We start from the raw sequence: 27,992 nt of genomic DNA, 5'->3' as shown, positions 1-27,992 counted from the left end.
AGCAACCCCTACCCACCTTCACTTTTCCTCACAAGCCTGGCGGGTCTGAGGAGGGATCTGGGTGAGCAGATGGCCACTCCTGCCCTCTAGAGCTGGCCGGCCCTCTCACTGTCCAGTCCACCCACCCCACCCCACCCCACCCCAGGTTGGAGACTCAAGAGGCAGGGAGGGGAGGAAGCTTCCCCTGCCCCTTTTCTCCGTCCCACAGAGCCCCACACAGACCTGGGCAGCGGCTGGAGCACAGGCCTCTCTGCTGACCTGTGTCTGGGCACTGGAGGCCGGGGAGCCAGGTCGGGCTTCCGAGGCTGGCCGGGTCTCCACAGAGCAGCCCCCCCAGCCCGGCCCAGGATCTTGCCAAGGTTGTCACCAAGAAGTCCGAGTCCACAAAGGCCCATCCCCAAGGGTGGCACGGGTCCAGCTGACTCTCCTGGCCAGGTGAGGGGGGCCCTCAGCCAGGGCCTTCATCGACGAGGTGAGCCCAGAGGGCCTCCCGGGACCACAAAGCACACGCAGAGTCTGTGAGTCTGTGTCCTCCAACTTGGAATTCCCAAAAGAACTTAAAGAAAACACAGTGGTAACAACATCTAGAGATTTCCGGGTACTTCAGGGAACAAGTGGAAAATTACAGTCTTCCGTACAGGTAACCCCAACAAACAGTCAGAAGCTCCAGGTCTAAAAAGTACGGATCAGCTCTTGAAAGTCCCAGGGCCTCTCCTCTCGGCAGAGTGCAGGCACAGCCGGAGCGACTCGACTCCAGGAAGCTGGAGGAGCCTCAGCCCCACACGAGACTGACTGGCTCCGCCCAGGGCCAACTCCTGTGCCCAGAGGTTCTGCCTCTGGGCCTTTGCACTTGCTATTCCCCAGCCTGGCCTCAGATTAAGGCAAAACTGGCTTCTTTTCATTCTGGTGTTGGACAGAAAGACCTAGCTGGGGAAAGCCCCTCCCGGGCTATCACGGCTAAAGTCCTACTCCACCTTATCAGCCTGCTGCATTTTCTTCATAGCACTGACCTGAGGTCATCTGACTTGTTTGTCCCCTTCTCCCCACCAACAGAATCTTGCTGGCTCACCCTGTTATACCCAGCGCACCTTGAACCAGTGCCTGCACCAAGTGGATACTAACAGATGTGTGGGAAGAATAAATGCATTTTCCTAGCTGGTCTGAGCCAGGCCAGCCAGAGTCAAGTTAAAAAGGAGCTAACAGGAGATGTAGCTCAGTGGCAGAGTGGCAGCATGAGTAAAGGCCTGGGCTCAATCCCCAGCACCACCACAAGAAAGTAAAAAGAGGAGCTGGGAATATGGCCTAGTGGCAAGAGTGCTTGCCTCGTATACATGACGCCCTGGGTTCGATTCCTCAGCACCACATATACAGAAAATGGCCAGAAGTGGCGCTGTGGCTCAAGTGGCAGAGTGCTAGCCTTGAGCAAAAAGGAAGCCAGGGACAGTGCTCAGGCCCTGAGTTCATGGCCTACGACTGGCCAAAAAAAAAAAGTAAAAAGAAACCAAACGGGGGCTGGGAATATGGCCTAGAGGCAAGAGTGCTCGTCTCGTATACATGAAGCCCTGGGTTCGATTCCCCAGCACCACATATATAGAAAATGGCCAGAAGTGGCGCTGTGGCTCAAGTGGTAGAGTGCTAGCCTTGAGCAAAGAGAAGCCAGGGACAGTGCTCAGGCCCCGAATCCCAAGCCCTAGGACTGGCAAAAAAAAAAAAAAATAATAATAATAATAAATAAATTTTTAAAAAAAGAAACCAAACGGGGGTAACCAAAGACCACTCACTTCTGCACACCCCCCAGGCATTCCAGACTTCCTTTGGTTTGCCACACCCAGAACTCTAAGCAGAACTGCCCTCCGGCTCCGCCCAGTCCTATTAGGCCCTCCTGGCCTACTCAGGGCCCGCCCATCCTGCAGCAAAGGGCCCTTCCCTCCCCAGGCTCGGTGGCCAGTGACATTCCTAGGCCAGCTGTCTCCAGCTGCAACGGCTTCCCACTCAAGACCTGTCCCAGCTCCGGGGCATTCTGGGTATGGGGTGGGGTAGGAGGGTAGGACATGAGTAATAAGGAGAGAAAATGCCTGGTATGACACTGATAAAGGGGCTTGGGTCTGGCCCTTTCCTACCCCAAAAGCTGTTCCAGTAGCTCATTGGCTGGGCTCCTGGATCTCCAGGATCAAAGTAGCACAGCCAGAAGACCTGTCAGAGCTAAAGCGCCCCCCTCCATATTCTAAGACTTTTAAAAAGCAATAGGGGATAGGGGGTAAAGGAGGGTGGTAGATGGAAAGGGGGGGAGGGTGACCAGAAGAAATGTCAGTGAAATCCCTTTGAACTTCACTAACTCTGTAATCCAATAACAAACTTTGAAGAAAGCAACAAAAATCAAAATCCAGATAAGGCCAGGGTTTGCCTATCAGTCACCAGGCAGAAGGGTGGAGGGGAAGCTGGGTTCACCTTGGGCCTAGACACAAGCTCCACAAATGGACACTACCTCTCAAAGTACATATGCTTCACCCCAGATAAGTTTGCACCCTGTGTCTGGGCCTCTTGCCTCACTCCCTAGTTCAAATACTACTTCTTTCTAGAAGCCTTCCTAGATTTCTTCTAAGCAGGAAACCATCTTGCAAGTTGATTTTGTTTCAGTGTTACATGCGCATGCATGCGTGTGTGTGTATATGTGTTTAGTTTTCTTTCCTTACCACAGTCTTGAAGCTTGAAGGAGATTTTCTGCCTCAAGTGCTAGGGTTACAGGCATGTACTACCACAACTGGCTCCCACCTAGTTCTAATACCTTACATTGACAAAATAAGGCTCTGTGACAGGACTTCTTGCCCTGCCATTCGCTGTTAATTTATGTGTGGCTCTATCACTACCAACAAACAGCAAACTCATCCTGGAGCCTGCCCAAGTGAGGCACTTTACATGCCTTGTCTCCTTAAGCCCCCAGGGCAACAGCATGGGTAATCACACCACATCCGGCCAAAAATGAAGTAAAGCAGAGGGTGGGAAAGCCACCCATGGTCATATAGCTAGTTCCTGGAGGGAACTGGGGTCCCAGGCCCCTCTACAACCTGGCCTAGCCTGTCTGTCTCATCCAAGAGCCTCTGTTATCAGATCCTGCTTTGCACCCCCACTCCCTTGGTTGTAAGTGGTGAGGGGGCAGCTGTCTGTCCCCAGCCCTCTCCTCTCACCCCTATCCCCCAGGTAGGCCAGCCAAGCTCCCAGCCCTCTGGTTTCTTCTGCTTCATACCAGGCTACCAGCCTGGCTGTGTCACCCCCATACACCAGGTCTACAACCAGTGTCTAGTGATGAAGTCAGCTGGCAGAAGAGCCTGGAACCTTTTCCCTATAGTGATGTTGACACATGTTGACTTCCAAAATGTCATGTTTCCATCAAAGCGTCTAGCGGGAGTCAATTCCCGTCATGTGATGCTTCTTCTGAAAAACACTCAAAAAGCAACACAACAGGGTCAGCATCTTTCTTGGGTGTGACCCGACAGCGATGTACAAGGTGTCAGAGCTTGGTGTTATCAAGAGGCAAGGGAGGGAGAGTGGCCACCCCTGTGACTGCTGGCTGAGTGGACTCTACGCTGGGGTTGACCTGTGCCAACCGCCCCCTCCCTGAGCCCTGCCCTCCAGAGACAGCCTTGTTTCTGTGTCCCTGTTCCTACCCCACCACTGTGTGGCCTATGTGTACATCAGCCCCATGCCGGAGTTCACACACAGGATTCCCAGAAGGCCCATGAAGGTCAAGCCTCTCTGAACTGTGCTCTCATCTCCAACCCTGGCCGTGTCATGGGGGTGGCATGTGAGGTCTCGCTCTATTCCTATGCAGGCCCTGCCCCAAGACGTGAGCTAATGCCAGACACGACGGGAGGCCAGCAGTTGCTGGTGAGTGCCTGTAATGGCCCAGCCTCAGTCCTGGGCAGTCAGAGCTCCAACTCCACTGTGCAGCCCCAGCTCCAACCCCACTGTGCAGGGGACCAGGGAGGAACTGCGCACTAAGGTGTCATGTCATGCACAGCCGCTCCCGCACCCATCAATGTCTCACTCCCTTGGACATTCCTGCTTCAGGAGCCGGAGAGGTGGCCTCTGACTTGATTTCCTCTCCATGTTTCCCCAGCCCATTCCACATAGGCAGGCTGCACAAGGCTGCCACGTAAGATGCCCCTGGCCTCCTTGCCTGGTGGGTCAGAGGGAAGGAATGGGTAACTGGCCCTCCCTCCAGATGAGGAAACAGCCCTCCCAACCCCCCCCCCCAGGCCCACCAGGACCAAACAGCCGGTGGCAGCACCACCAGGCTCCAAACAGCAGGGCCAGACAATGGTTTTTGCCCTCAGGAAGCTGACAGTTTAATGGAGAGGGGGGGGCACACCAGAATCAGGAATAAATGAAAATGCGTGCAACCATGGGCCCACAGGAAGCTGTTCAAGTTTCTGGTACCAGGGAGGCCTGGAAGCACAACATGGTTTCTGAGACCTGCATCCCCCACCAAACTCTGTATCTGACACTCAAGGTCCTGGTCACCATCAGGGAGTTAACCAGAGGCTACCCACTGAGGTCCCATATCTTGTTTACACCAGGCAGCTTAGCATGGTTATATGCCCTTTACAGATGTGCAGCCAGATGTGCAAAGCAGTGAGATTCCCTACTGCAAGCCACATAACTAGTAAAAGCCCTGTGCCTGACTCCAAGGCTCACACTGCAACACGCACTCAGTTTCTCTGAGTCTTCATCTGTCTGCGGAGACTTTCAGAAGCACCATCCCTGCAGGCTGCTGCCTCTCGCCTATAGCCTGGGCCTGGGAGGTGGTGACCACAGGGTGCCCAAGCCCCAGAGGCCAGGTCCTACAGCCTGTTTGTTGGGAGTGACAGGTCTCACTCCCAGCTCCTCTTTCCCACAATAGGGCCAAGAAAAGGCCACAGATAAGGAGTTGTAATTGGTAAGCTTGGTGGCACAGAGTCGGCCACAGACCCGGTGGGTGATGGTGTAGCAGAGAAAACAGCTGAGCACAGCAAATATAGCTGCTGACCCAATTCAGTTCCATTCTGTCTTCAAGAAAATAATTGAGTTTAAATGAATAGGCTTCTCATGTCCCCTCGGGCCTCGGGAGGGATGGAGGGGAGAGGAAAGGCTGGAATGATTCTTCTCCAGGCTCACTGTTGGTTATTTTTGAGTCATTAGTCCTGGGGAAGGTTTCTTTCCGGGGCAGGCCAGAGGAGGTGGGTCATGGTTGGGAGGCAGTAGCGCCACGCACCACGGATAAGGATGGAGGTTTTTTAGTCCTGGCCTCTGCCCAGCCCATTCCCAGGGCCCCAGGCTCCTTATCTGTAGCGCGGGAACTCTACAAAGCCCACACCTCCTAGGTTCTTAGCAGCAGCTAAGAAAGGGGTTCTACAACACCTTCTCCAGAGGAATCTAGGGTGAACTGGAGGCAGCACAGGAATGTAGTCCCAAAGTTACCAAGAGAATACAGAAATTATATACTTTCAGTTTATGTTTAGGGATATATGTGTTGGTAACCAATGTTCAAAAAAAAAAAAAGCAAGATAAGTTAAAAAACAAAACAAAAAAAACTTTCCACCCAGTCAGATCAACGCCACCTGTCTGTGGGTTACATCTCACCACGAGCCACTGTGGGCAACCCCCAATTTAATGACACAATATGTAGATTAGTGCTAGTGTCCTCCCACTTGTTTATTGCCTTATAATTTTCTCAGGCTGAAAGGCCAGGCCTGGCCCTCATGTCCCTCAGACTTCAGGGGAGGCTGCCGCCCCCACCACTAACTGCAGGAGTGATGGGGGTGCAGCAGGCCTGGTTATGTCCTAGAAGTGAGGGAGTCTAGGCTCATCTCCTATCCAGACCTGACTCCTTCCTGGGGTTTTAGCATCCTCTTCAGCAAAATAAGGACGACTTGTGAGGTAGTCAAATGAGGACATACGCCAAGGATCCCCAAGAGGTAATGCGCGGAGCAGAAGGCGCCAGCGAGCCTCTGGGCTCCTGGTTGTGTGGGCTCAGAGAGCTACCTAACCTCTGGGTCCCCAGTCTCATCTTGGTACACACAAGGTGGAGCCTCTGGGGCACACAGCTGTGGAGAAGAGGACATGGCTGATGGCTGATGGGTGCTGGGAGGATGCCTGGCACGCAGCATGGATCACACAGGATAGGTATGACTACCATTGTTACCTTTGGCGGAAAGCATGCCAGAGAATTTTGAGTGGGTGACTACAATAACACAGCACAACCAGGCAAACTTGTTAACAGATGAGGCCACCTATAATTAGCAAAGTTATTACACATGCAAATCATGCTGCGTAGATGCTGCAGAAGGGTGTTCTCTTTGAAGTGTTTAAATAACCCCTTTCCCCGGGCTACCCACCCTCCTCAGATCCTGTTTACACTATTAATTTCAACTATTAGCAGACGTTTTCTTCATGAAGCAAGGCAGTGCTCCACACTGGCATATTTGAAGCCACAGAGGTTTCAAGTGTTGGGGTGTGGCTCTGTGGTAAAATGCTTCCCTAGCAAGTTCAAGCAAGGCCCTGGGTTCTATGCCCTGCACAGCAGAAAATAAGCCCCCTCCTACCACCTGGCGTTGCCCATGCGGCTGGTTTTGAGGCTCCTTGGCCAGCCCCAGTTTGGGCTAGTGGTTACTGACATCCAAACCCTCCCTCATAGCAGGTAGGTAGGGGGCATCTGTCAACTGTTCCTCTCCTTTACAAGACAAAACCCAGTCTTGGGGGAATTAAGAATGTAACAGACCCGAAGTCATAGGACTACTAAGCTGCAATGGGGCCAGTTTCAACCTTCAGCCACCTGTCCTGTTCCTGGAATCTGCTCTCTTGGCCTATCAACTTGATGGGCAGATAAGAGTGAGAACTGGTTGGAATCAGACTGACTTGGTTTTACAGCTGAAAAGTTGAGGCTCAGAGAGACCCTACAATTTGCCACAGTTCCACAGGCAGAAGGAGAACGGCAACTAGAACCCAGAAGCTTGCGCCCTGAGACCCTGCCTTCTCATTTAGATCTTTAAAACAATTCAGATCTTCCTCTCCCTAGACAGCTGCACTGGTCTTCACCTGACCCTGTGTCCCCTGGGGTCTAGCACTGACCCAGGCAAGAAGATGCTGGAGGAGCATTTGCTGACCTCATCTGTTCTCTTACCACAGCAGACAATGCTGAACAGTACAAGTGTGAAGGGCCAGGCAGGTGGTGTGGCTTAGGGAGAAGGGACAGGGAAAGTGAATGAAGGAGCCTGGTTTGGGAAGAGCCCTTCAAAACACTTCTCTGCTGGGGAGCTGCCCAAGAGAAGGTAGGTTGCTGATTGTCAGCTTGAACCCCAAAACTGAGGCTCGTAAATATGAGTAACTCATCCAGACTAGAAGGGTGGAGACTAGAACACAGACATTTGTGCTCCCCATCCTACTTGGGAGCCTGGATAATTCACCAGCATCCTTGCCCTACCCTCTATGCAACCCCTGCCATGGCAGGCACCTTTGTAGAGTCACTCTGCCAAATGCCCCTTTAAAAAACATCCTCACAAATATCCTTGGCAGCAGGTACAATCAGTGTACTCATTTTCCAGAGAGGGATACAAACCCAGATGGGAGATCTGCGCTACCCAGGGCTGGGTGCCGAAAAGGTGGTGGTCCTGGGACTCACCACAGGCAAGGCAACTCAGGGTGAGCTGTCCATATGGCTCCACTCCAGTGGGCCCAGGGAATACCCAACAGGGATGGGTGGGGAAATGAAGTGTCTGGCCGAGATCAAAACACACTAATGAACCGCCATTCCCCATCTCTGAGCCAAAGTCCTAGATAAATGGGGAGAGGAGGATGAATATGCTGGGATGGAGGCTCCCTGGCCTGCAGAGCTGCCAAGCCCTGTAAAGTATTTTTAGAAACCTTAAATCCCTACCACCCTCCTATCACCAGCCCACCAGCATCTCGGGTGCAGAGACTGGGACTCCAGCAACTGAATGAGCTGAAATGGAATACTATCTGTTCCTGAAGTTCAGTACAAGAGCGGGGATGGAGCCAGGTGCCCGTGGCTCACTCCTGTAATCCCAACTACTCTGGAGGCTGAGATCGATGGATCCTGGTTTGAAGCCAGCTGGGGCTGGAAAGTTCATTAGACTTCTATCTCCAATCAACTACAAAAAGCCAGAAGAGCTGAGGCTCGAAGACCTGTAGCTCAAGTGGTAGAGCACTAACCCTGAGTGAAAAGGCTTGGGGACAGTGCCCAGGCCTGGAATTCAAGCACCAGCACTGGCTGTACCAAATAAAAGGGAGAGGAGAAAGTGAGGGTGGAAGAAAAGGGGAAGGGGAGAAAGGGAGGGAAAGAAGAATTTTATTTCTTCTTCATTTCTACCCTGGGCCCAGCTCCAGTCTCTAAAACCTTCCTGAGCTCTGAGGAAGCATGTGACAGACCATCTTATTTAGAGCTTATGGACCACCTGCCTCCTCTAGCCAGTAGGAGCTCTTGAGAACAGGGTAGAGGCTGTGTAACTTCCGGCTGCCCCCAGCAGACTGCACACAGTAGGCCCACAGGAGACCAAGGCTGAACCTGCTACGATGGGCTCCTCAGGTCAATGAGGCCAGATCTAAGAGTGCCCCTATCTCGTGAAGGCCAGACAAAGGAAGCCAACTGGCTGTCCCAACCCGGCTCATTAGGGGGATGTGGATGGAGGTAGGCCCCATCTATCCATGGATGTATGACAAGGGCTGTGTTGAGAATCACAGGAGATGAAGTCATCGCTCCCAGAAATAGGCTGAGTAAGATGTGCAGACAAGGCAAACAGTAAGGCTGGACACACACACACACACACACACACACACACACACACACACACACTCACTCACCATGTGCTTCCCAAGCCTGGGAAACAGAGATGGTGCCAGGAGCCAGAGCTGGCACAAGGAGCCTGGAGGGAAGAGATACAGCTCACACCTTACTCAAGCTGTGGCAGTGACAGAGTCACAGTGCCTGGATGGCTAGCACTCTGCCCAACCAAGGCCACTGAGCCCAAACAAACAGGTCTTCCTATGAACACCACCCCACCAGCTTCCAAGGCTTGCCTCTCTCCCCTCCACCGAGAGTCCGCACGTCTTCAGAGTGCTGGCTCCTCACAAGTGTCGGAGCTGCTAGCTGGGCACTCTCTCCTCTGTTGAGAAGAAGGTGAAATGGGGAGGGGAGGTGTGGGAATCTCAGCTGAGGACCTTCTTCCTCTGAGGGCCACCATGCCCAGTGCTGGCCAGGGCCCAGTGAGCGCCCACATAGTGACGGGTCTCCCAGGGCAGGAGGCACCTCCTCTCACCCCAGACTGAAGGCTGCTGCAGCGCAGGGAGGGACCACAGCTGACCCCGGTCCCCAGGGCAGGCACAGGTGAGCAAGAACAGAAATAACTCAATCCCAAGGATCCCTTGGGGGAGCTCTGTCTGTACTAGAAAGTCAGACAGCCAGCCTAACCCCTCCTTGGGAGACTGGCTGGGGCACTTGGGCCTCTGCAGTGGTGTGAAGCCTGACCACCTGGCCAGCCACACCAGCCTTAGGCCGCAGGCAGGAGCACAAGCCAGAAGGTGTGCAAACCCCCCACCCCAAGTGGAGAAGAAAACCCCGCCCAGAGCCACAGTCCCCATAATTGGGCTGCCAGTGGCAGTTGAAGGGTTGTGAAAGTCGGTTTGCCTTTTGCTTCTCACGAACTGGAATCTGACACTCTATACTTGTGAGTTTAATTGTATTTGCTCTGAAAAAAGTCCTATGTGAAAGATAAACAGTGAAGGAGAGGGTAGTGATGAATGAGGTGGTGAGTTAGTTGCCTACTGTCACTCCCATGATGCGGGGCCAGTGCTGCCTGACTCGGGCCAGCAGCCACCAGCCACCCTGGCCACCTTGGCCATGCACAAGGACAGGACAAAGGTAGAGAGGGAGCAGAGCCGGGAAGCCACCAGACAGGAGCCCCCAGCTCAGTCAGAGGCCACTCACACCCCGCTAGCCTCACTCTCCATCACAGACACTGGTCCTGGTTGTCTACTCCACCAGTTTGTGGGTACCCTGGGCTTCAGTCACCTCTCTTAACTCTGGTCTCAAAGCTCTGCCTACAGCAGGTACACAAGGAAAGTTTCTTAGACAAACCTCCAGGACAGTATGAAGGACCAGGTCCCAAGTGATCATTTAGAGAGAAAGCCAAGTACAGATGATGGAGGGGATGGCAGCCAGGAAAGAAAATTGAGAGAAAGGGGAAATTTTATACCTGTAGTCCTGAAAGATTTAGGCCCAGATTGGAGCCCTCCAAGCCCTTGAAGGACGAGAGCAGGAAGAGGGAGGCTTAGAGCTCTGTGAAGGGGCTCCCCAGCAGCTCTGGCTGGCAAGGGAGGGCATGGGCAAGTGTGGACATAAACAAGGACAGACAGTCCCACACCACAGCTGTGTCATCTCCCCTGGCTGAAGACCAGGATCTAGGTTCCCTGGGGGTGCTGCTACGCTTCTAAACACTTGCCACCTTTCCTCCTGGAGATCAGGGCTGCCTGAAGTCTTCTGTTTCTATGCTAATGTCAAGGAGAAGCACTGAGCATGGACAAAGCCTAATACTCTCAGGGTAGCTGGCAGGTTGCTGCAGCTCACCTGCTTGCTCAAGACAGCGCACCAACTCACACCAGACCAGCAGCTCTCAGCCAGGTAAGCAGGCACTGTTCCCCTGGGTCCTGCCCTGTTCTTCCCTCCACCCCAGGCCTCTGTGGTCCTAACAGTGCCCCCACAGATGCCCACTATCACACCTCTGCCCTGGGTGCCCTTGCCACAAAGGTCTTACTTCCTCCTCTCTGGACAGCTGGGCTCTATCTAACACGACTTTAGGTATATGGTCTGTGTTTGGTCAACATTCATGTTTTGTTTAGCCAACACAGCATTTGACATTTTTAAGTTTGGAGTCAATTGCCAACATTTAAAAATGTGAAATTTTCAAATGCCACAAAAACAACTCTACAGTTCTGCTTCTCTTCTAAACCTGAAGGACTGCTACCAAACCCACCGGCCGCCCTGCCCCTTGCCGGACAAACTTCTCCAGAGAGCCACAGTTGTCACCACAGCTGTGAAGTGCTACAGCCAGGATCCCCGTGACAGAGGGCTTGGGTGGGACTCACAACACACCAAACCTCCTCCCAGGTCATGCCCGGCTCCTGGCACACATTAGAGATTGCTTCATGTTTGTATACATACACAACGCTTCATTGTACCAATCACTTCCTGACTGCTATACCATTTCCTTGCAAGACTAATCTCGCTCAGGGTCAGAGTAATCCTCTTCACTCTTGGGGTCCCCCTCCCACAGCTAGGCACCCTCACAGAAGGACACAGAGAGAAGGAAGCCTTCAGGCTCTGTCCAGATCTCTCCAAATGCTGTTTCATCTTTGCTTCAAAGGTTAGGTCTTTTAGTGCCTAAAGTAAGAATAGTGATCCTGGCATTTCCATGCCTCCTAAAAGAGGTGGCAGGATTCCTGGCCAGCCCAGACAGAGATTCCCTGGGACTTTTGTTCAACTGAAAAGGAGAAATTGAGCAGCAAGAACTCACAAAGCCAAGGCTTCCTTGATGCCTGCAGGAGGCCTGCCCTTCTTTGAAGCTGGAAACCAACTCTTCCCTCCTTCTTTCCAGTAAATGAAACCCCACAGGGTTTTCAAGGTCAGAGTCACACAGGCAGGAAGGGGTTCTTTGTTCTTCTGCCTCGGACTTAGCCCAAACACAGACAATTGTCCCGCCAGACAACCCAACCGGGTTCTGCTAGGGTGGAGCAGAGTACCAGCCAGGTGCTTCCTGTGGCCCCCAGGAGACCGGCTTCCCTAGATACAATTCTCTGTTGGCTTGGCTTCCCTGTGGCCTGGGAGTTCCACATCAGTGAGTGATTCGGGGTAGAAAAAGACATCAGCTCCCAGTGTGCGTCCACAGCCAGGGTGCAAACACTGCTCACAGGACCAGCTTGTTCCTCTGCTGGCTGAGGAGCCACTTGACCTTAGGCTAGTTGTCTCCTCTGTGTTTCAGTTTCCTCATTTGGAAAATGGGGAAATAAATACCTGATCCTAGAGAATCACTCTCCTAATGAGACCCAGAGGAGCTGTGAGAATCATAAAGTGCCGGGCCAACGTTAATTATTCCATGTCTGGCAAGGCACATGGTGTGGAGTAGGTGCTCAGTGTATCATTCACATTGCAAACATCTAGGAGTGACCTGCACTGTACGAGGCAGCATACTAGGTACCAGAGGCCAGCAGGGGCGGGCTGGGCCCCGTCCCTGGAAGGTCTGCCCTTCAATAAGGCACACAGACAACTCTTACACCAGGAGCACTACAAGGAAGTTAGGACCAAAATGCTGCGAGACGCACACACCAGAGGGGCCTTCCCAAAATGGGGCTGAGGAAGGAACACAGGTCTTAGAAGAATCCCCACTTCTTGGCTGCCTTTTGGCTGTTTCCAGCTGGCCAGGTATGGTTAGGTAGTGGGCTCACCTTGTGCACACGAATGTCTGTGCTATGTGTGCCTGGACATTATGCAAGAACCCAACAATACCATGCCACCTGTGTACACCAGACAACGTGCCACACCTTTTACGGACAATCTCTTAGTGGCCTCACACTGTCTGGAACATGGACGACTGGGCCCACCTCCAAGAGAAAGTGTCTACCTGTTCTGAACAGGCCACACACACCTCCAAGAGAAAATGTCCACCTGTTCTGAACAAGCTATGGCCACAGGCAGGCTGGAGAGTCGTGCTTTCCATAGCTCATCTGACTCTTCCCCTTGCTAGCCTAAGAGGCCTTGGTCAAGTCACCGAACCACTTCACCTACTTTCCCCAGCTCTGCAGCAATCCCAGCCCTTAGGCAACTGTGAGTGTTATAAGACAACACACCTGGCAGAGGGCACTTCATGCCTGGGCCCACCCTCTGTGGCTGCCAACCTCTGCTTCCCTTTCCTGCTGCCGATTCTGCTCTTTGGAAAGACTTGCTGTTCTCCCAAGGCTCTGTGCCTTCTCACCTCCCACAACAGGTGGGAAGGTTCTAATCTTGAGCCCTTAGTACTCAGCCATGGGACTCCCTCTATCTACCAGCTTTCTCCTCGATTGGGTCCTGGTAAGCTCAAGCTCCTTCAAGCCTGGGCTATGGACCTTTCTTCTGTGTAGCCTCTGTCCTTGAGAACTGGCCAGTTCCTGCCCCAGCTGAGAGGTGCAGGAAGCATCAGGCCAGGGCAGCAACCCATCTGTGCCTTGGCTAAGATCCTTACTCAGCCCCAGTTTGCCTCTCCACAGCATCTCTATGAATGAACTTAGCCATGGTCTCTGCATGGGGAAAGAGAGACTATAGCCAGGTTTGGGCAGACAGCTGTTTGCAGGGCTGGGAAGGAGCTGGACTCTGCTTTAAGAGACCCACAGTAGTGCTCTAGAAAGCCTCTGTTACTGGGGACTATAGGCGCAGAGTGAAGTTCAGAAAACAGGCAGAGAAAGAAGCAAAGTGAAGAGCTGTGCTCTGGGACTGGACAAGGGGCCGCAAATGGGTTCAGAAGCAACTGGGAGGAAGGACAGGGGAAGAGCAGGAGGGACCCCAGGAGGGGGAGCCCGGGGCAGAAAGCATACAACTGCACAGGCCTCAGGTACTCTGTGCACTCTGTTGTAATCTCCCCTATTCCTTTCCACGCATGATTTCACGGGTAAGCAAGCACCCCAGTCACACCCCAGTCACAGGGCTGTGTTTTGACACCAGGCACAGGCCTGAGGTGACTGTGAGTAAACAAGGGAGAGAGACACAGCATGGGGCTCGGGGGAGTGGGCCCCAGGGCTCCAGGGAGCAGGGACACAGCAGGAAGAGAGCTGAAGGCTCCGTGGAGACTTGTTAAGACCTAGCAAGTGGGCTCTGCGTCCCCACAGACAGATCTGGAAAGGCATTGACCCAGCTAGCGCATGTAGATGAAACCCCCGAGGGTCCCTCACCACACCTGGGGGCACGCAGGCGGATACAGAGTCCGAAGGCCCCCAGCCCTGAGCCTCCTTCCATCCTCTGCTGGAAGGATGCAGGAGCCGCTGCTAAGGAGCAAGTGGGAAGCCAGGAGCACTCTCCACGCAGCCGGAGCACAGCCAGTCAGGAGCTGCGCTGTCAGCGGCCACACCACAGGCTGGCGCGGAGCTGTTGCCAGGGCGGCTGGAGTCTGCCTTCACAGCGAAGTAATTCTGAACAGCCGCTTTCTCGGGGGGCCCCAGGACGACTGCCTGGCTTGCCCACTGCATGCCTCTCCCTTAGAAACCCTTAGTACAAAATGCCAGGGGCTTCCCAGGGGAGTCGGCAGCCACAAAGACCTCGAAGACAGAAGGTCCTGGCATGGACCCACTGGAAGCAACCCTGTGACACAACAGACACCCCAAGCAAGGGCTTGAGACTTCTGGGCTAGGAGCTCCAATAACCCAGGCTCATCTCATCAGATGCCCACACCACCCTCTGCCAAGGGAGGGGCCCTGGAAGCCGGCAGTTCAGGGACTAGGAGACGTGGAGCTGAGAGGAGATTGGGAGGAGGAAGGCAGGTCTCAACTCCCCACCCTGCCAGGTCAGACTGGCCCCCTTGCAAAAGGCAGGGGCACTTCTGGTCTAAATGCACAGGGTGCTGCTAAGGAGTGCACAGTCCAAACTGACACAGGAAAGTAAATCAAAACCAGGTTAGAATGTACACCAACCCAGAAGGAACCTACCCAAGGGACAGTAAATCTACATACAGACTCCTAGTCAGAACCCATGGCCAGGGGCAGTTACAAGAGGCCCATGGTTTTCTCTAAAACTACACCAGATAGGATGCAGTGCTGCATCTCACATTTAGAGGTGTGTTTCCACGAATGAATGCTGAGTGGCTTCACACTAGATAGCCACCATTCAGTCCGAACCCTAAGGTTCAGGCGAGCTCAGCAGGCCAACTCTTTGGATGCTGCTCAGGGTCCAGAATGCTGTTTGACCCAAAGTCCCATCACTTATCAGAAGCCCCTTTGGCCCCTGAGGTGACAGGAAGCTCATAGGTCCTGTCATTAGAAAGCTGTGGCATGCCAGAAGTGACCAGGCACAAGGTGCTTCTCAAAGGGCAGGAGAACAAAGCAGAGAGCTTCCTGCCTCACTCCAAGCCCTGAGCCTGATAAAGAGTGCTCACTACAATGTATGTGCTGCATGAGATGCCTTCATTGAAATAGTCTTGTGGAAGCCACTGGAGGCAGAGCAGGCTTAGTTACTACCCACTGTTTGTCATTAGAGGCTACAGAGATTTACTAAAGAATAGCTATGTGGCTATTCTGACTTAGGACAGAGATTTCAGGGATAGTAAGTTGCCACACCTGTTGCTGAGTGGTCCAGGAGTGAGTGGTGGAGGAACCTGTTGCCCAAATGAGCACCTTGAACCCAAGTTTCAAGGACAGCCCACTGTCAAGGCAGACACTTGTGGCTTATGTCTGCAATCTTAGCACCTCAGGAGGCTGGGGTCTGAGGATCTCTATTTGAAGCCAATCCAAGAAGCAAAGTCCACCATGAGACTCTTATGCAATTAACCAACAAAAAGCTGGAAGCAGAGGTATGGTTCAAGTGGTAGAACACCACCCTTGAGCAAAAAAGCTAGGATAACACCCAGGTCCTGAGCTCAAGCCCCAGTACTGGCACACACACCAAAAATAAAGGGGGGGGGGGGGAATGGGGCAGCCTACTGTCTAGTTGGAAATAACTGGGCCCCTATACAAATAAGCACAGTCTCTCATAGGCTCAGGAGAAGAAATGTGGGCAGGCCTTGATGCAGCCTTCCACTTCACAGTTGCCTGGGCTCAGGTTGGCCCAAGTTTGTTACCACAAATTTGGTACCACAGAGGGTCAGGAGCCACAAGGAAATTCAGGACTGAGAACCCAGAGGCCTAACAGCTACCACAGTGACCCTGAAATGCCGCTCAAGGGGCCAGACTGGAAGTCTCTCTGAGGAAGAGGTCTGGCTCAAAAGAGGCAGGAGCAGCCGCCACTGGGCCTCCCTGGCAGCACACTGGGGCGCTGGGCCAGGGCTGGGTCACATCTGTGTGCTCAGGGGCAGGCCCAGGCTTGCCTAGAAGCCCACAGGAAATGCCCTGCTGTGTATTTGCAGAACTAAGCATTCTATTCTTTTGGAAATAGAATCAGAACAGGACAAAAAGCCCTGGCAAGGCTCTTTAGCCAGCTCCTGTAGTAAACACTTAGCCTCTACTAAGGGAGGCTGTAGTTTACATTTGGCAAAGGACAGAGGGGAGCCAATCAGACCTGAATTTGGGCTGAAACTCAGCTTCCAGCCAGCAGCAGGAGCAGCAGCAAAGACTCCCAGGCAGAGGTAGTCCAGCTAGTTCCGTCCTGCCAGTGTCCACAGGGGTTTCAATGGAGCTAGGCTCCCAAGTCAGAAGTAGGTACTAGTATATCCAGCCCCAAGGTTATTCTGTAGCCTGTCACCCAGCAGCCCAGGAAGATTAAACCATAGTCCTCCAACACCACCATCACGCCTTGCTGGGAAGGAAGAATGCATAGTACCAAGCTGGGGTATCAATGTTTGAGGATCTCAAGATTGTCTGGGGCTCATCATAAATACAGAGTCAAGGGCCAACCTTAAATCTTCAAATCTGTCACTCCTGGTGAGGCTCAAATCTTTTCAACAGGTTCCCCCAGCCCTAACATGCTTAGCTATCTCCAGAAAGCAAGGCGGGGTAACCTCTGATGCCCCCATGTTTCCCTTCTAGTGCTCACAGAAGACATATGGACTGACCCCATGGCAGTATCTGACAAGAGATGGACTCCCCTGGACACCAGGCCATCAGAGCTCCTGGCATAACCCTTGTACCTCATGTGACAACCAAGCAACTCATGGTTCCAGCCTCTGTAAGAATCAAATCAATACCCTGCCCTAATAGACTCTCACAGAACTGCTGGCACTTCCGGAACCTCACCACCCCCAATAACTTCTTGGGACTGGGCCTTGCACAATTCTCCAGATTTCTCATAGTAACACCTTCTCAGAGTTTCGGAAGCAAACCAAAGTCATTTGCCAACTATTTTCTCCCATTAATCTCACAATGCTTTTGCTATTTTCCTTCCATAATGACTCATTTAGCAGCAACACAGCAATTAGGCAGACCAAAGAATATTGATTTTCTAAGTGGGAGAAGTGTCAGCACAAACATCACTTCATGTTTGTTGCGGGCCACCTCTTGCCACACGATGGGGTAGACTTTGTGAAGGCTGGACTGGATCTGCTGCAGGATTCTAAAGTTTCAAACAGAAGCTCAGAGCACAGTGTGTGTGAATTCGTGATGCGAAGATAGGATAAAATTATCACATAACACACACAATCCCATGTTGACCCCAAGTGGTAGGCTCCATGATCATGAAGTAGGTCTAGAGATCAGATGACTTGTCCCAGACTGCTTGGAGAAACAGGTACAGACATAGGTCTTTGTCTCAGCAGAATGGAATTCTGCTCATCAGGGAGCCTAGTGCACCAGGATAGAAATGCAATCCCTTTGATCAATGCAGTCCCTTTTGTGGCATACAGTTGACCCAAGTCCTACAGTCATATTTCATCAGCCTCAATACAGCCACCAAGCCCAGCAGAGAATATGCTTATGTCAGGCTACCTCACCAACCCCTCCCTACAGCTGAGTCTTGGAAGGGCCTAAAGAAAGACAAGCCAGCTGGACATCCTATCATCCACTCCCCACTGCCCCTACCCACATGGCCACTACCACCAAGATTGGTGCCAGCTAGCTCCTGGACACTTCAGACACCTGCACCCTACCAAAAGAGACAGCAGGGAAGGAAAAGGGTATGAGAGTTCAGAATGATCTAGTGAGCAGGCTACCTAGTAGTTTTATGCCCAGAAAGACATACAGCGCCAAAGCCAGCCCTATAGGGAAAACTAGTCAACAGGACTTCTGCTTACCACCTCTGTCCCCCTAGGCACAGGGGAAGGGAGCTTCAGGAACAACAGGTCCCCAGAGCTCCATGCTCTAGCAACACACTGACATTTTCCAAGGACAAATAGTTTCTTGGTGACCAAGATGAAAGAGCCAAAGGCCCCTACTGACAGTCATGGGTTCAAGTCCCAACTGTGTGCCTTTCAGTGAGCTTTAGTCAGCTCATCTGTAAAACAGGATAATCCGTGTCCGGTCCTGGCCCTGGCTGGTGTGAGAGCCAAGTGGTGAGTGATCTCATGCCATTTATGTACTGCAGAAACTAAGCAAGAGCTGGCATATCCAGGGACAGCAAGGGCTGGTCCGTGTGGGCTGCTCCAGGAAAAGTGAGCCCCCCACCGCTGGAGATGCTGGGACTGTACACAGCCAGGGTGGGCGGGAAGCAGAGCATCCTGAATCCCCCTCTTTCAGACTCAAACATTTGCATATCAAAAGCCTCCAAGGAAGAAACTCCCTTTGATTCAGGAGAAGCCCTGGCCTATGTTAGGAGGATGGAATTCCTTCATTCCAAGCACCCAGTACACATCTGCAAGAATGTAGTGTTCCATGGAACCCAGATGGAGAGAAACTCCTATGGGAGCTTTGCACAGTATGGAGGGTGTAGGGAAGAGAGCAAGAGCTTGCAAGTGCAGCCTCCCTCGCCCCAGCTTGGAGACACCAGAGGGCTTTCTCCAAAACCAACTGAATGTCAGGGGAAAGACCCATTCTTCAACCTTACTTTCTAGCAACACCATGTACCAGAGGGAATATTTACTTCAACAAAACACCATAAAAAGGAAACCTCCAACAGGAGTCACTCCCTGGTTACCTCTGACCTTCAAAGCCTGGGAATCTAGAGGGGTTGGATAGAAAAAGTGTTCAAAGCAACCCCCCTCCCCCTCCCCTGCTTTGCCTGAAATTTCACCCTCACTGCTTCTATATCTAGGTAAGCATGGTCCCTGCTTTGGATTACCAGAGAAGGAGGCTAATTGCCCACAGCAGTTGACCACACATCAGAGAAGAGTTTGTAAGAGCACAAAAGGCAGGGAGGACACAGAATCCCAACCCATCTGTGTGCTAAAGGCCCCATCTGTGGATCCTAGAACAAAGGAACATGACCACCAGTTCTGCCCATCATCACACCACCAGAGCCACGTGGGCATGATACTAATACCTCCCACTTCATAACCCAGTGCCCTCGTCTTTCCTCTACCCTCTGAGGGGCTCCAGGAGCCACTGGCTCCCACGAAAGGTTCTGGTAAACCCATCTATGTATGGCAGAGCCATCTATAATGGCACAGACGTTGCTCCCAGCAAGGACAGAGCTTTATTAATTATTCAGAGGATGGTGCAATTATGCAAATCTGTGGGTAGCCTCTGCCTTCTGCAGAGGGAGCCTGGAGGGGAGGGGCGGGAAAGGCCCAGAGCCCAAGCTGTTGGGTGTGATAGCCATCCAGCCTGCAAAGAGGGCAGTAAAGCCCCTATACACTATTTAAGGGTTTCCCACAAGACTACCTCACCAATGAGGGCTCTCACCAGAGCCAGAGTCCTTCCATACACTGGACAACTAGAAGCAGCTTTGAGGAATGATTCTTGAAGTCCTACTTCTTTCCCCAAAAAACATACCCCTGCTACCTAAGCCAGCAATGCCCTTATTCAAGGCTTAGTCCCAAAGTTCCTCCTTAAAAACATGTTTTGGAGACGAACATCTCAATCTAATGCTTACCAAATGATGCTCTACACCACACTCCTGCTCCTGGCTGGGAGACAGGAAAACCTAGGTTAAAGACAGCAAAGCTGGCTGCTTTACCGAAGGACCTCGCAGGCTGTCCCCCTCCTGCAGCCAGGCCGCACAACGTTAGCCCAGCACACCACCCCTTTGGAGTGTCCCTCTAGTCTCACTTCTAGGAACATGTGGATTCTCATCTTGAGAATCTCCGGAGAGACTGCTTCCCTGACCTATCTGGGCCATGGAAATCCCTCATCTGCATCTGTAAGAACATGGTACTCCATGGAACTCAGTTTGGGAGGCACTGTGTAAGTATAGAAGGCAGGGAAGAGAGCAAGGCAACACTAGCTTGGGCAGACTTTAAGTGACACCAACTCCTCTGCTCGCCATTAGCCCTTGACTCTCCTTGTTTTAAGTTTTGGCTATCCTCCTAAACAAGCATCATTAAGACCAGGCACTTCAGGGGCCCAGGGCAAGTGAGCAAGATCACACCTCATGCAGGCAGGATGGACAGAGCCTTGTCAGGACACCTGGCTGAGGCACTGTCATTGCACCTCATGAGCATGGCCAGTGGCCCAGCTAACTACCCCCTCAGCCCTGGGTGATCAGAAACCTCAATGTCACACTTCTACACCTTCTAGACTCAGCAAAGCTGCAAAGTAGCTAATAAGTGAACTGCGATACAGCGAGGAATGACGCTATAACTGTAGAATTCTACTTCACGAATTTTTGCCTGTGGTGGGGGTCTCTGGAAAATAACTTCTGCAATAGGTGAGGGATCACCGTAATGGGCAAGTACTGGGCAGTGGCTGACGCTCAGGCATGGGAGCTGGACTGCTAGAGTTTAGAAACTAGCTCCTCCAGCAGCACCCGCAAGGCACAGCATGGGCTGCCATGGGAGAGAAATGAGGTCATGTGAGCCAAGTGCTCAGGCAGGATCCGGCCATAGGATGTGCCCAACTGTGTGAGCTATTACACTACAGGGCCCTTCCTGGCTTTGGATCCAAAGAGAACTAAATTCTAAATCTCCTCACCTGTCACATCTGTCACACAGGGGAGGATAAAACCAAGGCAGGGCAGAGGATCAGAATAATGTGTGTATATCACATAATGCCTGGTACACAGGTGCTTCACAGTGGTAGGCAGTTTATGGATGTTATCATTGGCAAAACATGGGACATGTAGAACAGCGACGAGCAGAGACCACATAGAAGAGTGGCTGATGGCAGGGGCCTCACAGACAATGCTAGACTGCCAGTGTTTCAATCCCAGCTCCACCACTTAGGAGCTGCCAGACTCCATATTCTCCTGTGTAAAGTGGGGATAGTCATTGCACCTGCCCGCAGTGCTTCGTAAAGAAGAAACGAGGAAATGCACACTGGGCACAGAGCCTTGCCCATTCTCAGTGGCCACTCAAGGGCAGTGGCTGGTGCCATTACAGTGCCAGGAGGAGCTTTCCATGAAGACAACAAGATGGACGACATCTGTGTCCCGCCCCGCTACAGTGGCTCCCTCTACAACAGTTGGGGGGTAGAGGAGGGGGGGAGCTTCATGGTCTGAATGCAGTGAACCGCAGCCCAGGCAAGACTTCACGTGCCGTCCTGCACCAGCCTGCCTTCCCTTCTGGAAAGCAGGGAATCTGAGCTCAGAGGGATGCAGTTGGTGACAGGTTAAAATCCAAGCTCCTGCCACAGGAACGAGGTCCCCTTGCCCCTCCTATCATCTCCCTGCCACCCTAGCAGGTGTCTGGCCTCCTCATTGAGAACACAGCTCACCTCGTCTGGCCTGCCCTCTCCACAGAGAGCCACTCTCATCCCTGATATGGGCCATCCAAGCTATGCTAAAAATCTCCACCAGGTAAGTGCCAAGGGCACCTGCTCCAACCTATCCTAGAGGGTTTGACTCATGGACTTGTGCTTCAATCACCTTTCTGCCACTTAGCTGATCCTAGAGAAGTGACCTTGCCTCTTTCAAGGTTTACCCACCTACAACCAGGGGTCAGCAAGAAGGGTAGGCCATGCTCATGCAGGAGGGCTGAATACTGGACCTGGAGTTAGAAGACAAGATCCAAATTCACCTCTGCCTCCAAGCCACACCCACTTGAGAGTAAGAGTCTTAATGCTCTGCCAGCCTCAAAAATCCTCAGAAAACAGAATACTTTACAAAGTAGCGTGCATAGCCTTGTGCAAGCACCTGACTCCCCCTGCACGGGGCATTGCAACCTTAAAGCCAAGGGCATGAGCAGTGAATGACAGGACCTCAGACTCTGGCCAAAGAACTGGAAGCCAGACAAGGGATCTCCAAAAGGGCAAGTTGGGGCCATTCACATATTGACAAACAACAAAAACAACAACATCCTCATGCTATGTCTGCAGAATCACAAATCCAGCATGGGAAGCACTTAGTCAAGCCACTGGAGCACACAGTTACAACACAAGTTCTACTCCCTGCAATGGTTCTCAAACTCTGGGGAAATGCAGTGTTCATTTGGAAGATCTGGGATAGGGCCCACCAACTTTTTTTTTTGTATTCGGTCTTTATGTAAATAATGTTTTAAACTTGCCTAAATAGACCATTCTGAGCCATTTCATTCCACCAGGAAAATATAGAGTTTTTTCCCCCTCTTTGAGAAAAGATTAAATACCAAAATAATTACGTTTAAATAAATAATGTTACAATGATGACATTAAAAAACAAGAAAGCCCTCTGTCTGCTCTGCCTTGTCTACCCAGACTGTCATCACCTGTCTCCCTCCCTCTGGATTTCATGTCTTGTAGGAGACAGGCTGGTTCTGAGACCCAGAGAGCCTCCTTTTGAACCAGACTACAGCCTGGAGGGTTCTAACGTTGTGGGGCGTACGTTTCCAAGACCCTCCTTCCCTGGCAACTTCTCCCCCACAGCATGGTCTCTTGATGGGAGGTAACAGTACAACTGAACAGATGCGGTGGAGAGATCTGCAGTCATGCCATTTCTACTCTGGGGAGAGAGGAGAGGGGCGAGAGAGGAGAGAGAGGAGAAAGAGAAAGAGAGAGACAGACAGACAGACAGAGAGAGGTGGAGAGGTGATTCTGAGGCTTGGGAGCTGTCCCTGAGCTTTCTGGCTCAAGGCTAATGCTCTATCACTTGAGTCACAGCTTTACTTTGAGCTTTCCTTTTTTCCTTTTTTTTGGGTTAATTAATTGGAGATGTGAGTTCCTCATACTTTTCTGCCCAGGCTGGCTTGCGCTGTGACCCTCAGATCTCAGTCTCCTAAGTAGCTAGGATTGCAGGCATGAGTCTGTAATAAAACTTGCATTTTATTATGTATCTCAGGAAGCATCTCCTTGTGAAGGTCCTCCTCTGCCCTGGCTTTTTAAGACAAGAGCAGGTGTCTGTCACAGACAATTCTGGGGCTGTTTCCCTATGCATTGTGAGAAGGTTGGAAAGAAGGCAAAATGCAAATAAGCAGCAGGAGTCAGGGCTGCAAATAATCCATTAATCAATCTCCTCCCCAACCAGAAACAATAATTGGTGAGGTTCCTACATCCTTCATGTGCTAACCATCTAGAGCTGCAATACAGTGCTCAAAAAGACAAAGCATGAAATTAACTTCCCTTTAGACAGTGGGCAGAAGGAGACGCTACACTAATCCATTGCCCTCTGTATGAGAACTCCCCATGATGATGTCGCATCACATTAAAGCCCCTGCTACCCTGATGGCATCTATATCTGTCCAGTGTGTCCACTTACAATCAGGCTCATCTTATGAACAAGGGTTTTGCTTGTTCAAGAAAGGTCAGGTCAACAGACAGAAGTGCATCCAGGGCGAGTGGGGCTGCGGGGGGAGGCCGGAGCCACTGGGGACAGGACTCGCTGCCCACTGGAAAAAGACAAGTGGGGGATCACTGTGCTCAACCTGCAGGGTTATGGGATGCAGGGAAATAAATGCCGATTCCTGCCATTTCTGGCCCTGAGAGATGGGAAAGCTGAACTCGCCTCTGGGGACTTTTCTAACACTTGAACTAGCCGTGGAGCCAGGCTTGTAACTCCTGCACTCTCTCCTATCCCAGGCTAGCCTTGGCATTCAAGATACCTAGAAGGGGCAACAGAAGGAGTGGCAAAGGCCTACACTAGCTGCCTTTGGAAGAATGTGGAAGAACAGGGCCTTGAGGCTGCCCACTGGCCCATCCCCTTCTCAGGAAATGTAAATGCATTCAGTCATTCAGTCGCAAACCCTAACTACCTCTCTCCTGTGCAGAGTTTTGTTTCTGTCTCCAACCAGCTCCAGACATGGAGGAATATGCAGCCCCCTAAGCAGGTGCAGGTAAGGGCAAGAGGAGAGGGTCTTTTTAAAAAAAATTAGCATCAATTAGATGTACATGAGGTTTGATTGTAACATGTCCATTCATGTATACAATGTCTCTTGATCAGTCATCCCTTCATTCTCCTCCCTTCCTCCCCTCTCCCCTTCCCACATCATGACTTTCTCTTCACTATTCCATTTTAACATAAAGCTGACCATATGTGCCGTCCTTCCTCCTCTCCATTTATCTATTCCCCTCACCCAACTAGCTCCTACACTCTAGACAGGACACATTTCAATTTCCTAATATTCTTGTTAATATGCATGTTAATTGTTCTGCTAACATACATACTTAGATGTATCTTACATGTATGCATGATCCTATATGAGTTTATAGGTGTGTTTTTACCTCGTAGATCTAGCTTCCACATGAGGAAAGACATGCAACCTTTGTCTTTCTGAACCTGGCTTAGTTTAACATGATGGATTACAGATCTAGCCATTTCCCCGTAAACAACATAATTTCATTCTTTTCTATGGCAAATACTCATGTGTGTGCATGGAGTGGGGGTAATGACATTTTCTTGATGTATTAATCAGTTCTAGTGCATCTTGGCTGTTTACATAGCTTGGCTAGAAAGGCCCAATTCTTGTCATGCCCCCAGGATCAGGGGGCCTCCATTCTCGTCCTAGCCTCCCCCTCTAACATGTCCAGAAGTCTCAGGCATGGTGCCAGGAACCCTCTTGGCATGGCTGGACCTTGTCTCCTTATTTAACCTCTTGCCTGGCACAGACGGGATATCTGGTGCGCAAGTGGTAGCTTCCACCAAGACTTGCTTTCCAAATGCCAGGGAACAGTCTCCTGTGAGCAGGCACAGTGGCATGTGGTGTGGACTGTGCAAACAAGGCAGACATGAATGGCAGATGCCTCTGATTCAGGAGAGGATGGACAGTAAGGCAGGCCCATCGGCAGGGAGAGGAAACATCATCTATATCATAACAGTCTCCTCTGAGCCTTTAGCAGATGCCTGAGGTAAGTGGCAGGCAGAACAGTGATGGGGAGGAAGGGGCACAGAGATAAAGTAGGACTTGTCTGGTCACACAGAGGATGGGAGGGTGTGGTCAGAGTCTCTGAGCACTGAGGAGATGGGAGAGCAGAGAACTAGACCTTGGTGGAGGTTTGGCACTGGCAGCTTCCTAAGCTCCGCTCATGGGGAAGGGGAGAATATTCCCAACACAGGAAGGACAGGAAAGGACTTAGCTTCAAGGCCAAGTGGGCAGTGAGGGTTCAGGGCCAGTATTAGCTCAGTCCAGGACAGCTGTCCAACTACGCACACATACACCCCACCTCAGCTAAGTTGTCCTGGCCCTGCTCCTAGACAAACAGACAGACTAGACCACTGGAGCTTCTTCGCACAGAGGGTACCCCTCTACCCACAGCCAAACCCAAAGGGGAGTAGGCTGACAGCTCAGAGTAGGGATAAGCTAAGCACAAGTCACCCTGAAAAAGGAGGCACCAAGACAGCTGGGGAAGCTGTGTATCTTTTCTTCTTGTCTTTTTGGTATCCCTATGATCTCTAGTTTTCTTCTGTGGCCTTCTAAAATAGCCGTTAATTAAAGTCTGGTAATTAACTTTCTGGTTCAAATAATATTTTGCAAAGGAATTCCATTACAGAGTTGATTTGCATATCCTCAGATATGGGACCAGGAAATGGGCAAGGCTATCTGGGGAGAATGGAAAGGTCCCACGGTACCTCTCAGGCTGGTAGCAGGGCCTGAAATGAGGGGTGGGGTCAGAGAGCTACTACCTGGGAAAGTCTCTCCAAGTGAGCTGCTTATTCACAAGACCAGCCAGCTCAGTATCCACATGCCCAGACAGAAACTGCACATGTGCACTCAGGTATGCATGTGGGCTCCAAAGTATAAAACACACCATACACACAGCACAACAGACCATATATAAACATACACACATATGTACACAAAAAAGATAATAATAATAATGGTATTCAACTTACTGAGTACTTAGATTGACTCATTTGCTTATATTTAACCTTACAGAAATAACTACTTTATATGGTCCAGTCAACCCAACATCACATCACATTGGTCTATTCCAAACACTTTTCATATACTAACCTCATCTAAAATGGACAGGGAAGGAACTGATGGCTCATGCCTATAATCCTAGCTAATCAGGAGACTGAGATCTAAGAATCAAAGTTTGAAGCCAGCCTAGGCAGGAAAAGTCCATGAGATTCTTATTTCCAATTAACTGCCAAGAAGCCAGAAGTGAGCTGTGGCTTACGTGACAGAGTGCCAGCCTTGAACAAAAAAAAGCTAAGGGGCAGTGTTCAGTCCCTGAGTTCAAGTCCCAGTAGTGACAATGAATGAATGAATGAATAAACAGACAAAGCCATTTAATGCCATATATACCCACAAAGACAGGCCTACCTGTAAAACATACAAAAGCATGTATATACACATACGCTTGTTCAAAAGGCTTCTCCAGCCTTTGAAACCCCAGCTTAGAGCTGATCACATTCTCACTAGCTAATTTCCATCGTTCCTAAAAATATTGCCCAGCTCAGATCTCTGGAAGGTACACGAGGGAGCTGCAGATATAAAAAGGGGGCAATAAAGATGAGAAAGCAAAAATAAATTGGCTCTTCAGTGCGCCCAGGCCGTGTTCTGTAGCTTCCCACTCCAGAGAGGAGGCTCAGAAAGATGGTCAGGTCTGCTGCCCCCCCACCAAGAGTGCCCATGAAGCTCCTAAGGAAAAATGGCTGCAATTGGGAGGTGAGAAGATACAAGGCTTGGCTTCCAGGTGGGTCCCACCTCTATGCCTGAGACTGCATGCCTCAGTTTCCCTGGATCCCACAGTCCCATCACTGCTTACCTACTCTATAAGGTGAAAGGAAGATCTTTGAAAATGCTGTGTAAATATAAGCTCTCCTTGTAATATTATTGGATTAAGAATTAAATCTGATTTCCTTACAGAGGGGAGGAAAAGAGGAAAGAGTCAGGTGAGCCTTCCTTGCCAACAATTAAATTCCCTGAGATACATCATGAAGACAGAGTCCTAGTTAACATATGGGATCCGCCTACATGGCAGCCTCCTGGTGCTGTGGAAGGCCAGACAGAACCACCAAGGGTTCTGCAAGGCATTTGGCAGGAAGCTAGGGAGGCAAAGGACAGGAAAAGACAAGTCTAAAGAGGAACAACAACACTGGCCATTAAGCTAAAGAAAGCAATATGCAGTCACTAGCAAGCAAATAACAAAGAAATGCCATTTTTCTACCTCCCCAAATGAGAGAGAGTTTGTGTGCTAGCCCTTGAACTCAGAGCCTGGGTGCTGTCCCTGAGCTTTTCTGCTCAAGGCTGGTGGTGCTCTACCACTTGAGGCACACTTCCACTTCTGGGTTTCTGATGGTTAACTGGAGATAAGAGTCTCATGGACATTCCTGCCCAGGCTAAGTTTGAACCATGATCTTCAGATCCCAGCCTCTTGACTAGTTAGGATTACAGGAGTGAGCCACCAACACCTGACCAGAGACAGTCTTAATGATGACATCTGTGTTTTCAAGGAAGCAAGCAGGTACTCTCAATCCTCCCTCAATGATAATTGAGGCTTTGGGTAATGGATATTTTTGTCAGGAATCTCAAACACTTCACATTCTTTGACTAAGTAATTCCATTTCTAATGTATTATCTATGCTATGGGAAAATCAGAGATGTTGACAGAGATAAATATTCAAGGATTTAAATCCCTATATTATTTCTAATAAAAAGTAGACATAACCCAAATGCTTAAATGAGTAAAAATAAGACTGGCCCAAACATAAGCTGGAACGACGAATTTTTTTAATGTAGAAGAGAGATTGACTTTCCTAAGTATAGTCAGGAACAAGGTTCATTTGACTTGGCTATTTCTTATGTTCAAGGTTAATAATGATCTTCTTCATGATTTGATTTGCTTTACCAGGAATAGTAATATCTGCTATCTGTCCTGAGCTATAGAAT

The 27,992-nt window shown here is 50.9% G+C and overlaps 1 protein-coding gene and 2 long non-coding RNA genes across 15 annotated transcripts in view; 1 reads left to right on the top strand and 2 right to left on the bottom strand.

Moving 5' to 3' along the window:
* LOC125348051 (DAB2 interacting protein) overlaps positions 1-27,992 on the bottom strand; it is a 168,070-nt gene that overhangs the window by 39,079 nt on the left and 100,999 nt on the right. For 2 of the 13 annotated variants that reach the window (XM_048341031.1, XM_048341058.1), the window contains exon 1: positions 223-695. The exons of 9 other annotated variants lie outside the window; for them this stretch is intronic. In XM_048341031.1, the coding sequence (XP_048196988.1) occupies positions 223-395 (173 nt within the window). In that variant the 5' untranslated portion in view covers positions 396-695. Of the gene's footprint in view, positions 1-222; positions 696-27,992 lie in introns of those variants that run through there. 2 more of the 13 variants (XM_048341039.1, XM_048341067.1) reach the window with 1 other exon arrangement.
* Positions 629-26,234, top strand: LOC125348123. The gene is made up of 4 exons (XR_007210301.1): positions 629-640; positions 8,296-8,300; positions 9,374-9,379; positions 23,925-26,234. It is a non-coding gene; the product is annotated as an uncharacterized LOC125348123 (long non-coding RNA).
* LOC125348129 lies at positions 5,536-8,617 on the bottom strand. Its single transcript, XR_007210303.1, has 2 exons — positions 8,448-8,617; positions 5,536-7,050 (listed from the first exon to the last, which is right to left on the bottom strand). It is a non-coding gene; the product is annotated as an uncharacterized LOC125348129 (long non-coding RNA).

Source organism: Perognathus longimembris, chromosome 1 (genome assembly GCF_023159225.1).
Source record: "Perognathus longimembris pacificus isolate PPM17 chromosome 1, ASM2315922v1, whole genome shotgun sequence".
Lineage (NCBI taxonomy): Eukaryota > Metazoa > Chordata > Mammalia > Rodentia > Heteromyidae > Perognathus > Perognathus longimembris.
Note: the sequence above shows the minus strand (reverse complement) of the source record. Positions and strands in the feature narration are given on the sequence as shown.